The following is a 13,234-nucleotide window of genomic DNA, read 5'->3' as shown; positions in this document are numbered from 1 at the left end:
TAGTTGTTGAGTCTTGTGGTCTTTCAGAGAAGTTCTCGAGATACCTCTCTCTAATGCCGAAGGCTAAGGGACAACCTGATAAAAATATATAGAATCATTAATAGGGAAGGTGATCCATTTTTTTGTTCCAAGATAAAAATGTCATATGCTAGAGGGCATGTGTTTGAGGTAAGGGCAGGGAAGTTTAAAGATGTGCAGAGTCTGATGGCATCAGAAGCGATGGTGAAATTAAATACATTAGTAGCCATTAAGAAGCTTCTACATGGACACATGAATATGAAAGAGATAGAGGCACATCTATCGTGCCAGCAAAAGGGTTTATTTGATTCAAACAGCTTGTTTGGCACAGACACATGGACTGAATGGCCCATTCCTATATTGAATTGTGCTGTGTTCTAATGCAGAAATCATTTAGACATGTAGTCCCCAGCCATTTGCTTCCCCACATGAAAAGTAATTAGAAGGAACATTGCATTCAGCAGCTGGATAGAATCTATAGAATCTACATAAAAACTTAAAGGATGGCACTGGAGAGAATATGTTTTGACTTTGTTCAGGGAGGTGATGTTTACCATGCTGCAGTATGAACCTCTCACCTTAACGCTTCGAATAAGCATGCAAGAGTGAAATTTCCTCTTTACTTTCCATTGAATTTACCCCATCTGTGCTGTTGGTGTTTTGCAGCAACTGTCAATCCCAGGCTTGTATCAACACCCACCAGTTCTTTCATATTTTCTCAGGAGATCTGGGGCATTGCACAAGATTTAGTATTTATTTACGTTAATCCTTTTTTGGTGTTCCTTGTTTAGGTGCATATGTGGTCAGGTACCAAAACTTTAGAATTCCTTGGTATACAACATACACTACAAGGATGAGAGGAATTGGAGAATAAGTCTTATGAAGCAAGGTTGGCAGAGCTGGGACTTTTCTCTCTGGGGCAAAGAAGAGATGACTTAATAGACGTCGACAAGATTATGAGAGGCATAGATAGGGTGGATAGCCAGCACCTTTTTCCAAGGGACATCTGTACAGTGAAGAAGGAGAGTTGTGGGTGCCTGGAATGCCTTGCCAGGGATGGTGGTGGAGGCTGGAACATTAGGGGCATTTAAGAGACTCTTAGACAGGCACAAGAAGTAAAATAGAGGGTTATGAGATCGAGAGAGTTTATTTTTATTGGTAGAAATATATAGGTTGGCTCAGCATTGAAGGCTCAAGGGCCTGCAGGGTTCTATGTTCTAATTAAACCTTACAGTTTTCCTTAGCCAGTGAATGAACTGGGCTGTCAATTTTCCACTCTTTCCCTCAGTTGTCCCTTTTGCCAATCAGCTTAAGTCAAAGAGGATAGGGACAGATTTTCTCCATATTTTAGACCAGCCATTCTCAATTTTTTTTGACAATGGCCCCCTAAGGAATCTGCTCAAAGTTTATGGACCTCCTTCCCTGTGAAGTAGTCTAGTTGATTTCTTCCGTACTTCTTTCCAACCTATACATAAGAAAAATTCATGATTTCAGTAATTACCTGCCCCCTTAAATGTGCTGTTACCCTCAGGAGGGCTATATGGCCCCCATGGAGAATGGTTGCTTTAGACAACCCCAATTTATCGGTAGATGCATATTTATTTTGTAAACTCTCTGGAATTTCCCAGACAAAATTGCTTGGGGATTAAATAGTTGGCAGGGACGGTAAAGCCTATCGGTGCAAGAAATCAGACTGCTGTGGATATGAAAAGAAATGGCCTCAAGTGGCAGGAAGTCTTGGAGTTCCTCCTAAAAGATTAATGTTTAAATTATATTCATGGATGCCAAATTATTGAAACTAACAAAGAAACATAAATATTTTTATATAAAATCAGGGAATGGTGTTACTTCATTTCCCATTTTGATTCTGTTACTTTTTAACCTTTTCCAAATATTTTGGAATTCTGATTTATAATGAGTGATAGCTGTAAAGTGTACGTGCACATGGTGAATCCCACAAGCTTCTGGGGTTTTTTAACAATTTAGCTGCGCATAATTGAACATTCAATCACATACAGTATGTAGTTGTGCTTAAATTACATATAGTATATTTTAAGGTGCTGATACCGATATAAAATCGCATCTTAGAGAAAGGTGCAAGGAAGCACAAGATTTGAAGTTGTTGACTTTTAATTTACAGCTTTTTAAAAGAGGGAAATCAGTGACAGAAGAATGTATTTTCCTACAGTTTATGGTACATGAAACAACATTTCAAATAATGTGGAACTAATATAGAATTAAAACTTGACCTTGCTTGAGAAGTTAACTTTAGAAATCAAAATTGAAGAAGTGTTTCTGTTCAATAAGGCTCTGGGCAAGATGATGTGGTGTAAGTGACATCAGTGATCCAAAAAGTATAGTGAGTCATTGAGTTTATTCCATGCAAGCTTCGAGGGCAATAATATTGAGCTGATGACAGGAAATTTCCAAGTAGGAGAAATTTTGGGGTTTGTCCTGCTGCATGGCAGTTGATGTTGATGTTGGTTACAGAATTGGTGGGGTTGGCAGGTATGCGGAGCATCATTGAATAATGTTATTAAGGAGTAAAATGAATACAGAGTTGGAAAGCTGGCAAATTGGCAGTAACGGCAGCAAATTGAGGAGGAGCTAATGCTGGCTTTCTTCAGACTATAACTTGCTATAGTTTTGCTTTAGTTATGCTGCCCAGGAGAGTTCAGAGTATGTATTGCCAAGTATTTTAGTGCAGGATGTGGGGGTGAACATAAATGCAATAGGGTTAATATTGCACCTAACCTACAAAGACGTTACATCGTAATATGTTTTGACCCATCCAATTATTTTTTTTAGAAACGAAGAAGCAAATACGTAAGCAAATAACTCCAATTTTGCATCAGTGAACTAAATGTCGATTGATACCAGAATTATAATTGACCTGGAGGTGCACCTTCTTTGGAAAGATAGGGTTTAGCTGAAGCAATACTAGTGAATTCCTTCAGAGCTGGGTTGTATATCAACAAACTGTTGGTGTGTAATTTTACATCCATTCAGTAGCTTCCCTAAATTACCAAAGTTTCACTTGGTTGTTTCAATGTATAAATGTAAAGAAAGACTAGATTGGATCGTGCCTGGTGAAATTGCTTGTGACAGAGCACGGTTTACTATTTAATTTCCTTTGCACTTTCTGTAGGGTTTCACCAGAGTTTGAGAAAACACATCTAGCTCCCAGAGAACAAATGTTGGAGTCTCTTAGCAGCTGCAAATCTGAACCTGGCCACATGGACATGACGTTTTCTCCAAGAAATATGTGTCGCTATGACCTTGATGAGGTCGATGTCCACTGGTTGGAACTTGTGAATGCCGTATTTCAGGAAGCAGGTATGATGTTTTTTCTAACAAGTGAGGGAAGTACTTGAGGACAAATACTCTTGTTTCTGTTCTGAGTAATACAGCCAGATTTGCATTCCATTCATTTTCTTGTTGCTTTGAGCCATGAGTTGACTGTTGCACAAACTGCTATGGTTCTGCGGTACTATGGATAACTCAGTTAAGTTCCATTTGCAGCAATCCACCCAACTTTCTTTGTTATCTATGTCTCCAGCAATGTTCATGTTGTCTATAAACCTACCAATCGTGTCCCAACATTCTCAATTAAGCCATTTATTTATACAATAACCAACAAAGACCCCAGCAACAGACAAGGATGAGGCATTGCACTTTGGGAGATCAAATATAAGGGTAAAATATAGAGTCAAATGCATGACATCTAAAAGCATTGATGCGGGGAGTGTTGGTGGGAGAGCAGGGAATTTGTGGCTCCAGGAACGTCGATTCTTAAAAGAGGCAACACAAGTCTATGTGGAGGTTAAGAAAGGTGGTTAGGACACTGAATACAAAAGTCAGGAAGTGATATTGAAGCGATATAAACCTTTGATGAGACTGCACTTGGAGTATTGAGTTCAATTTTGGTCGACCCATTCCAGGAAGGGTATGGAGGCTTTGTAAATGGTATTGAAAAGATTTCCCAGAATCCTTTCTGAATTAGAGGATATGAGGTATGGGGAGAAATTGCTTTCTTTGGAGGTTGAAAGCTGAGGGGAAACCTTATAGAAGTTTATAAAATTACGAGAGGCATTGATTGGGAAGACAATCAGAAACTTCTTAATATAAAAAATATGATGCATGAGAGGACGTGTTTAAAGGCTGTTACAGATTTCCAGTCAGAAATATGCCAATCCACCACCACCCTCTGCTTCTGATCGCCAAGCCAATTTTGGATCCAGTTTTCCAACTTGCATTGGGTTCCTTAAATGGTACAAAAGGTGCCTATCTCGGTGCAAGATTCATGGAGCTTTCTACAGTTTCTACTTTGAAGTTGAGGAAAAACCCATTTGAAAAAAACAATTCATCATTGGTGTCTGGGAGATTCTTGATTTTTTTTTTTTGCACCATAAAAATAAACAACAAAATAAAACATTATCCTCTAAACTTGTCAACATACGGTTTCCCCACTGGTGAAATTGTACATTGTGATGGAGAACAATGCATTATTTGTCCTGGTCTATAAATACTGTATTTTGAGAATAAAAACTTGAAATGCTGGCTGCATACAGGATGTCAATGTAGTTGGGATATTTACATAATTATGATTTCAAACTGTGGGGGAAGTAGAGCTAGAATGTTCCACTGTACAGCACAAGAACAGGTCCTGCATTGAACGTGATGCCCAAATTAAATTCAAACTGTGGCTTGCACATGATGCACATTCCTATATCTTTTGGCTTGGCTTCGCGGACGAAGATTTATGGAGGGGGTAAAAAGTCCACGTCAGCTGCAGGCTCGTTTGTGGCTGACAAGTCCGATGCGGGACAGGCAGACACGGTTGCAGGGGAAAATTGGTTGGTTGGGGTTGGGTGTTGGGTTTTTCCTCCTGATATTTATCAAGAAGCTTCATACACACTACTATCATATCTGCTTCCACCACCATCCTTCTGGCCACCTCTGCGAGAAAAAAAAAGTCTCCGTCTATGACTCCCTCTATGCCCCTCTTATTTTAAACAATGTCCTCTAGAATGTGGCATTTTTATCTTGGGAAGAAGATTCTGACTGTTTGCTATCAATGCCTCATAATTTTATAAACTTCAGTTAGGTCTCCCCTTTGTTTTCAACCTCCAGAGAAAACAACCTCTCCCTATACCTCATACCCTCTAATTCAGGCAGAATTCTGGGAAATCTCTTCCATACCACTTACAAAGCCTCCATGCCTTCCTGGAATGAGGTGATCAAAATACTCCAAGTGCAGTCTCATCAAAGTTTTATATAGCTGCAACATTTCTTCCATGTCTTCAGTGACCTGACCACCTTCTTTACCTCCCTAAATTCTAGCGACCAAAACCCCATTGGTGACATCGAAGGGGACTCTCAGGAAGTGATAGAGGCAGCCGCCTGCCTCAAAACCAGTATATTAGTGATCCGCTGGGAGGATGGGGAGCTGATGGTATGCTAATTTTTGGTCGATAGTAGAGAAGACCCAATATTGTGCGATTTGGTTCACCAAATCAGATATACGAGGAAGGGGGTATGGGTCCAATTGTGTGTATCTGTTAATTGTCTGACTGTAGTCAATGACCATCCTGCTTTTCTCCCCATCCCTTGCTACCACCACTTGTTCTCTCCAAGGATTAGTGCTAGCCTCTGTGATTTCCCTCATTGTGGAGTCACTGCAGTTCCATCCTGATGAATCCTCTGTCTCCAGCTCTGTACTGCCTACTTTTGGAAGCATTGGGTTTACAATTGGGCATGAGGTTGGTAAAAAGCGATGGAGGGGTGATTTTGAGGATGGAGAATCGGCAGGTTGTGCGCGATAGACAATCAGATTGTTGGCTGTGTGCTGTGGGGGAGGGGGCTGGAGGGTCGGTGGAGCTCAGTGGACGATTTAAAAACTGCTGGTTACAGATAATGAGAGGTGGATGGGGCCCATTGTATTCCATCATCATGTTTTTAAGGTGACATTAGAAGTTTGGTCCCAGTCGCATAGCAGCACAGAGGTGTGTCATCTCTAGAAGTTTAAAGTTTTTATAGTGTGTGCCTGCACGGTTAGAGTCATTACACAGTAGCCGTGGACATCCACTACATGTGATCTTGAGGCCAAGGAGACTTTTTGGCTTATTGGCATTACAACAAGGGTGTAGCACTGCATCATATTGGGGTGGATGAAACTCTCCTTGCTCCCACTATTTAACAGGCAAATTGTCTTATGGCCATTCACTTGAATGCCCATCATCGACCTGGCAAGTTGATGGGGACTGCCCTGGTCGAGTGTGATGGAAGCTAATGTTGGATCATTGCTTGTCGCTGCGTCAGAGAGTTCAAGTGTTGAGCCGAAAGATGGCAGCATCCAAAATAGTGCTCCTGGATTTTGAAGATGGTGCCCAAGATGATGGCCCCCATGGGTCGCACATGGTGCTGCTAATTCCTGGGAATGGTGGCGGCCTCCACGGCCCGCATGCAGAGCTGCTGGGGAGAGGTGGCTTTGATTTGTACACCTTAGCATAGTGCCCTTTCTTCCTGCAGCTGAAGCAGACCACGTCTTTTGTTGGACAGCATTTCCTCGGGTGCTTGCACAGGGTACAGAAGTAGCGCTTCATGTGCTGGTGGAGTACAGCATCCATGATTGGGGGGGGGGGTGGGACATGGCGGTAGAGGTGCTAGGCACTTGTAGTGTAAGGCTGACATGGTCGGATCACTAGCGGAACGTGACAGTGGTGGTGTGTCCCAAATTGGCGCCCGGGACAACCACGAGATGGCTGCTCTGTCTATTGAGTAGGCCTCCATGTTCTGAAGGGCTACCTCCAGTGTCCCTGCCAATTTGACCGCCCTCCACAGACTGAGGTCACCTTGCTCTACCAGTCTCTGGTGGATATAATTCGACCTGATGTCTGTGACATAGGTCCTCCATGTATAGTCTGTGGCTGTCACGGCCTTGCATTCACAGGTCCGTTTGGGGATTCACAGGGCCCAGAGGTACTCAACGTTCGACTCCCCAGGTCGCTGCTTTTGGGTCCCTAGGAGGTGTCTGGCAGAGACCTCATTGGCCTTTCTCAAGTACTGGCCTTTCGATATGTCCATTGCCTCTGGATACAACGTGGCGTCCCTGATTATTGAGTACACCAGGGGCCTGACTTGGGAGTGCAGTACCTGTCGCTTGTCATTCTCTGACCCTGCAGGAATGCTTCAAAACAGTGCAGTCAGAGTTCAAAGTTGGTAGATGCCTCAGGCGTTTGAGAATCAATTTCCAGTTTCTCCGACTCAGGATCTGCTCCATTGTCAAGACTATTGCGAATAAAATTGATGCACCATCAATGACTCAAAAGTCTGAAGTTGAGCAAAACTGATAGGCTTTTATTTGCAATAGAATAAACGCACATTCCTGCTGGTCGACTGTCCCGAACTGTGGAGGGGGCTGAGGGACAGTGTTTAGGAGTCTGTTGGAGGGCTCACAGGTACAGTCTGGATAAGTGTGCCAGTACCTGTGGCAGCCATGCATGCCCAGGGCATAACAACCTGACCACGTTACACAGATGAGGTGATATGCTTGGATCTTGGACTGTTCCTTTACGCCTCCAAACTTTGCTCTTGCCATCACTCTGATACCAATTAATCTTGGTCTCACCTATCCACAAGACTTTTTTTCCAAAATTATGTAGGATCTTTTAAATACTTGGCAAACTGTAATCTGGCCATCCTGTTTCTGAAGCTAACTAGTGGTTTGCATCTTGCAGTGTAAGATGTATATAATCTTTAGACATAATGATTTGATGGACACCTGGTCAGAGTTCCTTTTCATAACTCTCCGCAAATGTGAGTTCATCAAAACTCAGCTCCTCTAAAACTTGATCCTACCTCATAATAAATCCTGTTCACCTGCTAGTCCTGTGATTACATGGCTCCCAGTTAAGTTACATCACAATATGAACATTCTCATCCTTCAGTGAAAATAGTCTGCTACTCTGCCAGAAGCGATTTTGTGTGCACCTCCTCTTCTGTAATCACCCTTGGCAAACTTGGCTTTCTGCAGCCTGAACAGTATAATACCCTCCCTAAACTGAGATCCTCTAACGTCCTTTCCTTCTTTAAAATCTGCCTTTGGTCATCTGACCTCACAGCACCTTAAATGATTTGATTTTGTTTTGTTTGATAACAGTGCTGTGAAAGAACAAAGTCTATGTCAAGGATGATATTTAAATATAAATTGTTGCTGATGTGTCCATTTGGGAATACTATACAGAATGGCATGAGTATGGCTTTCTGTTATGTAATTTCAAATACTGTTCAGGAAGAAGCAATATTAAATCTAGAGTGCCCTTAATAATGTTCGGGACAAAGACACTTTTTTTCCTTTATTTGCCCCTGTGCTCCACCGTTTTAAATTTGTAATCAAATTATTCACATGATTAAAGTGCACATTCCAGATTTTATTCAAGACTATTATATACATTTTAGTTTGACCATTGCAGCACTTTTTTTATACATAGCACCACCCCCAAATTTCAGGGCACCATAATGTGCGGGACATTTGGCTTCACAGGTGTTTGTGAATACTTGTGTCTGGTTAATTGCTTCATTGATGCAGGTATAAGAGAGCTAGGCTTGCTTCTAAGCTTTTGATCGCCATTGGAGTCTGCAGTGGCCAATTTTCAACACGAGGATCAGAGTTGTGCCGATGAAAATCAAAATAGCCATTATAAGTCTGAAAAACAAAAATAAAATAGCAAATCAACAGTTTTGAGCATCTTCAAGAAGGACTGTACTGGTGAGCTCAGTAATTTCAAAGGGACGGGTAGGTCAAGGAAAACCTCCACTGCAGATGACAGAAGTCACATCATAATGAAGAAAAATCCCCAAACACCTGTCCAACAGGTCGTAACCACTCTTCAGGAGACAGGTGTGGATGTGTCAATGACGAATGACTGCAGACAACTTCATGGACAGAAATACAGAGGCTACACTGCAAGATGCAAACCACTAGTTAGCTTCAGAAACAGGATAGCCAGATTACAGTTTGCCAAGTATTTAAAAGATCCTGCATAATTTTGGAAAAAAAGTCTTGTGGATAGGTGAGACCAAGATTAATTGGTATCAGAGTGATGGCAAGAGCAAAGTTTGGAGGCATAAAGGAACTGTCCAAGATCCAAAGCATATCACCTCATCAATGTAACGTGGTCAGGTTGTTACGCCCTGGGCATGCATGGCTGCCACAAGTCCTGGCACATGTGACTGCTGATGGCAACAGCAAAATTAATTTCTGAGGTGTATAGAAACATCTGCTTATGTTTGAACAAATGCCTCCAAACACTGGAGGGCATTGCATCGTACAACAAAACAGTGATCCCAAACATACCGCTAAAGCAACAAAGGAGTTTTTCAAAGCTAAAAGCTAGGAAATTCTTGAATGGTGAAGTCAGTCACTCGATCTAAATTCAATTGAGCATGCCTTCCATATGCTGAAGAGATAAACTAAAGGGACAAGCCCCAAAACAAATGGGAGCTGAAGATGAACTTGAAGCCTGGCAGAGCATCACCAGATAAGATACTGAGCACCTACCTGGTGATGTCTATGAATCACAGACTTCCAGCAGTCAGTGCATGCAAGGATATGGAACAAAGTATTCAACATGCCTACTTTAATATACATACCATTGCTATGTCCCAAATATTATGGTGCCCTGAAATGAGGAGCTGATGTATAAAAAGTGGTCTAATTTCTATATGATCAAACCAAAATGTAATCAAATAACCTTGAATAAAATCTGAAATGTGCACTTTAACCACTTGAATTGTTTGATGAGAGATTTAAAACTGGAGCACAGGGGCAAGCAAATAAAGGAAAAAAGTGTCTTTGTCCCAAACATTATGGAGGGCACTGAAATTTATATTGGTCTTTGTACAGGATTCAGAGTTCAGGTGTAAATAGATTCGAAGTATTTCTTGCATCTGTCTGCATTAGATTACAGAATGTTTCTTGCTGGGTTTTTTTTTGACTGATGTTTGCTGCATTGTTTGGCACTGCCTTAAAACGATGGTGAAAGACTGATTGTAAAATTAGACTATTTCCCCGAGACAGACCAGAAAATAGTGAATATGATTTTTCCGTGTGTTTTGCCTTGACAGAGCCTTCCTTTATATATTATCCTTGTTAAGTTATTATGTTTTATTTGATGTGGCTTGCAACAAAATTGTAGAAGACAAATTCAGAAAATCCATCTTATTATTGTTGCAGCTGATAGTTCATTTGTGGAAATCATCCTGCTCCATCTGAATAGGAGAGACTCATTTATCATTCTGTGATATGATGGGTTTGAACCCTCAGAAGTTAAAATGATTACATCTTTTAGTTATTTCAATTATCGAGTGTGCCACTTATCAAAAGAAAGGTTTCATTATAATTGACAATTATATGTATTGATGAAAATGCAGGTCATCATTAAAATTAAATTAGAAACTATTTGAAAACTATTCCTAAAGAATCAATGGACATAACATTGAACAGCAAAGGTTCCTATTTATTGCTTTGTTAATGAATTGAGTTGAAGTCTTTGGTACATTCATGTGACAATTATTTGAGTTTAGAATAAATCATCTCAAACCTCTGAATGTAATCTGCACTTCTCTCTTAGTCTGACAGTAATAATGTTCATGGAATCGGCTTCTGCCAGAATAAGGTCATACCATACCAGTGTGTGAAACTTTTGGGGTCAATTTATTTAGATGATCTTGGTGGAATACCTTGATTACCTTGGGCACATCAATTGAAATCGAGGAATATAGTTCTGTGCTAGATTGTGTAAATCCCAAAGTGTACTAACCTATTTGGGGGAAAAAAACATTCAGTTTGCAACAATTTGCTGATAAATAATATTGGGGAGGAAAGAGTTAATGATTCTAATGTTGACTATCTAATCCAGAGATTAAAACATTGGCAAGCTAATTTGGTTTGAGTGCATGACAAATGATTGCATTCCTGGATAGTGATCAGATCAAACCTCCAGGTGTATTCTGGAATCTCCACAATCCTTCCACCTACTACCCCATTCAGCCATAGGCATGTCTGGGGTATGGAAACCAGAGCACATGCCCTGGGTGCCACTTGAAGGGGGCGCCACTGTCCTCGTCTCGCCTGCCCAATATCAAACTCCTGAGCCCAACAAAGAATCTCCATGTGACAAAAGAACTTTGAGGTGTGGGCAACAGAAGTTCTTTAATGACACATATTGCTTTCTGATGGATATAAAGCCAGTGTCCAACAAGTTGAACTGATTTGTAAACAGTTGATTCAAAGAGACCCACAAAGCTTACCAATTCATCTCATTGTAAATCCATGAATAGATTATAAGTATAATCAACAAGCACTTGGTAAAATAGAGCTGTGTGACAGGGGTCCTCTGTTATTGTTCAGCTCTTTGTGCTTTGTGAAGCACATATATTTGTACATATTTGTAAATATAATTCTTCTAAAGTTCATCTATTTTATAAAATAAGATGTTTCTTTAGATTGTCAAGAGCGGCTGAATAGGTACCTATTCTTAAAATGCTATTAGATTCAAGCATGTGAATTTTCCACGTTTCCGCAGATTTCCGCGATGTTAAAATCCATTTTCCGCATTTCAAATTATTTCCGTGTTCAGGAGCTTGGGTCGGGGCCCTATTGGTCTTCTCACTGCTACCTTCAAGCAGAAGTGCAGTGGACCTTGGGCTCCCGGGCGCCAGTGGGAACCTCAGGCTCCCAGAAGGAGAGGGCCCTCGGTGGGGAGGTGTCGGTGATTGGTGGCGGCCAGCATTTTTTTTTGAAAGTAAGAACGCGTGGAATAAAGCAGCGGAGTGTTCATTGTAACTGAGGACAAGGTGGAATGGAGCAGTGAAAACACCATGAATGTAACAAAAAGGCATGGAGAAGGAAAAGAATAAATTGACAAATCACTGGAAAGATAAACATTTTCAAAGTCAATAAAAATATTATTAGTATACAATAACTTATTCGTATGATTTTGTAATGTCCGTTTTTACTTTGAAATGCAATAAAAGAGGCTTGAAACTGGAAATTGTGTAAATTTTCAAAAATTTTCCAAAATGGTGGTGCTGCCACCCAAACCCCCCAAGGGGCACATGCATCCCCTTAACCTCCGCCGTATATCAGGAGGCACTCAGCTCTTTTCCAATTTTTTTTAAACCTCACTCACAAGCCTGTAGATTAATGGCAGACTATCTCAAAAAGGCAGTGCGCGGCTACAAAGCGACTGCCTGCTTATCTTGATTCATTGCTGCCACTCAAAAGCAAAATACAGTACAACTCCAATTTATCCAAAATGGGACCGGGCCCATTTCGAATAAACTTTTTCTCGGAGGATCGGTCATTTTTAAAAAAAAAAGTCCAGTAGCAACAGCAAATCACTTGTAACAGTATTAAACATCAACAAACAAGGCTTTTAAAGCATTAAAATAATGTTTAATTCTCACCAAAAAAAAATACTGGCCACCGCCAATCACCACCAAGGTCCCGCTCGCGCCAGGAGTCTGAGGGTCCAGCTTCTGCCTGTGCGCTTGAGGTCCCCGCTGCCGTCGCGCGTCTAAGGTCCATTGCTGCCGGCGCCAGGATCCATCCTGAGTTCCCTGGTCAGTTTGGGTCCAAGAAAATTTCAGATAAATGAGGATTTTGGAGAATCTGATAACACATAATAGGAGTTACTGTATTAAAGAAGAGGGCAGGTCAGACTTGCTGTGAACAGAATTTGCCTGACTTCAGTTAATTAAAGTTGTAAGTTAAGGGTGCTGCAGCAGTGTTCAATTCATATTAATTTACATCATGACATAGTTTAAATTTTTTTTTTGACAAGTAGTGATTTACCTTCCTCTCCATCCCTAATCCCCCTCTCCCAACCCCCTTCGCTCCCTCACTCCACCTCATCTCCTTCCTTCCTCTCCCTCTTGTCCACCACGTATCCCTCTCCCATCCTCAGCACTTCCCTGCCCCCCCCCCACCTCTTCCCTACTACCAGCATGAGAGACCATTCCACCCTCTCCACATCTGCTCAACAGACGCCCAGGAAGAGGGGTGGGGACAAAAATCCCAGACATCGCATCTCCTGGGCCAGACATGGGGTCCCTCCTGGACTGGGAGCGCACAAGACAGCAGTCCCAGTCCTGAAAAGTTTGCTGGAAGTGCGGAGCACCCACCTGAGAGGGCAAGAGTGAGGCGGAAGCC

The 13,234-nt window shown here is 41.5% G+C and overlaps 1 protein-coding gene and 1 long non-coding RNA gene across 32 annotated transcripts in view; one reads left to right on the top strand and one right to left on the bottom strand.

The window, feature by feature from the left end:
* Positions 1 to 13,234, top strand: part of LOC138743288 (protein Jade-1-like) — a 199,850-nt gene that overhangs the window by 92,475 nt on the left and 94,141 nt on the right. For 30 of the 31 annotated variants that reach the window (XM_069898402.1, XM_069898377.1, XM_069898381.1 and 27 more), the window contains one exon: positions 3,167 to 3,354. The exons of the other annotated variant lie outside the window; for it this stretch is intronic. In XM_069898402.1, coding sequence (XP_069754503.1) covers positions 3,167 to 3,354 — 188 coding nt within the window. The remainder of the gene's footprint in view (positions 1 to 3,166; positions 3,355 to 13,234) is intronic. 31 annotated transcript variants of the gene reach the window in all.
* The window catches only part of LOC138743291 (uncharacterized), a 48,795-nt gene continuing 44,002 nt past the window's right edge, over positions 8,442 to 13,234 (bottom strand). Inside the window, exons 5-6 of the long non-coding RNA XR_011344785.1 lie at positions 12,490 to 12,642; positions 8,442 to 8,725 (exon numbers count right to left, since the gene is read on the bottom strand). This is a non-coding gene — a long non-coding RNA (uncharacterized lncRNA). The remainder of the gene's footprint in view (positions 8,726 to 12,489; positions 12,643 to 13,234) is intronic.

This window comes from Narcine bancroftii, chromosome 9 (genome assembly GCF_036971445.1).
Source record: "Narcine bancroftii isolate sNarBan1 chromosome 9, sNarBan1.hap1, whole genome shotgun sequence".
Lineage (NCBI taxonomy): Eukaryota > Metazoa > Chordata > Chondrichthyes > Torpediniformes > Narcinidae > Narcine > Narcine bancroftii.
Note: the sequence above shows the minus strand (reverse complement) of the source record. Positions and strands in the feature narration are given on the sequence as shown.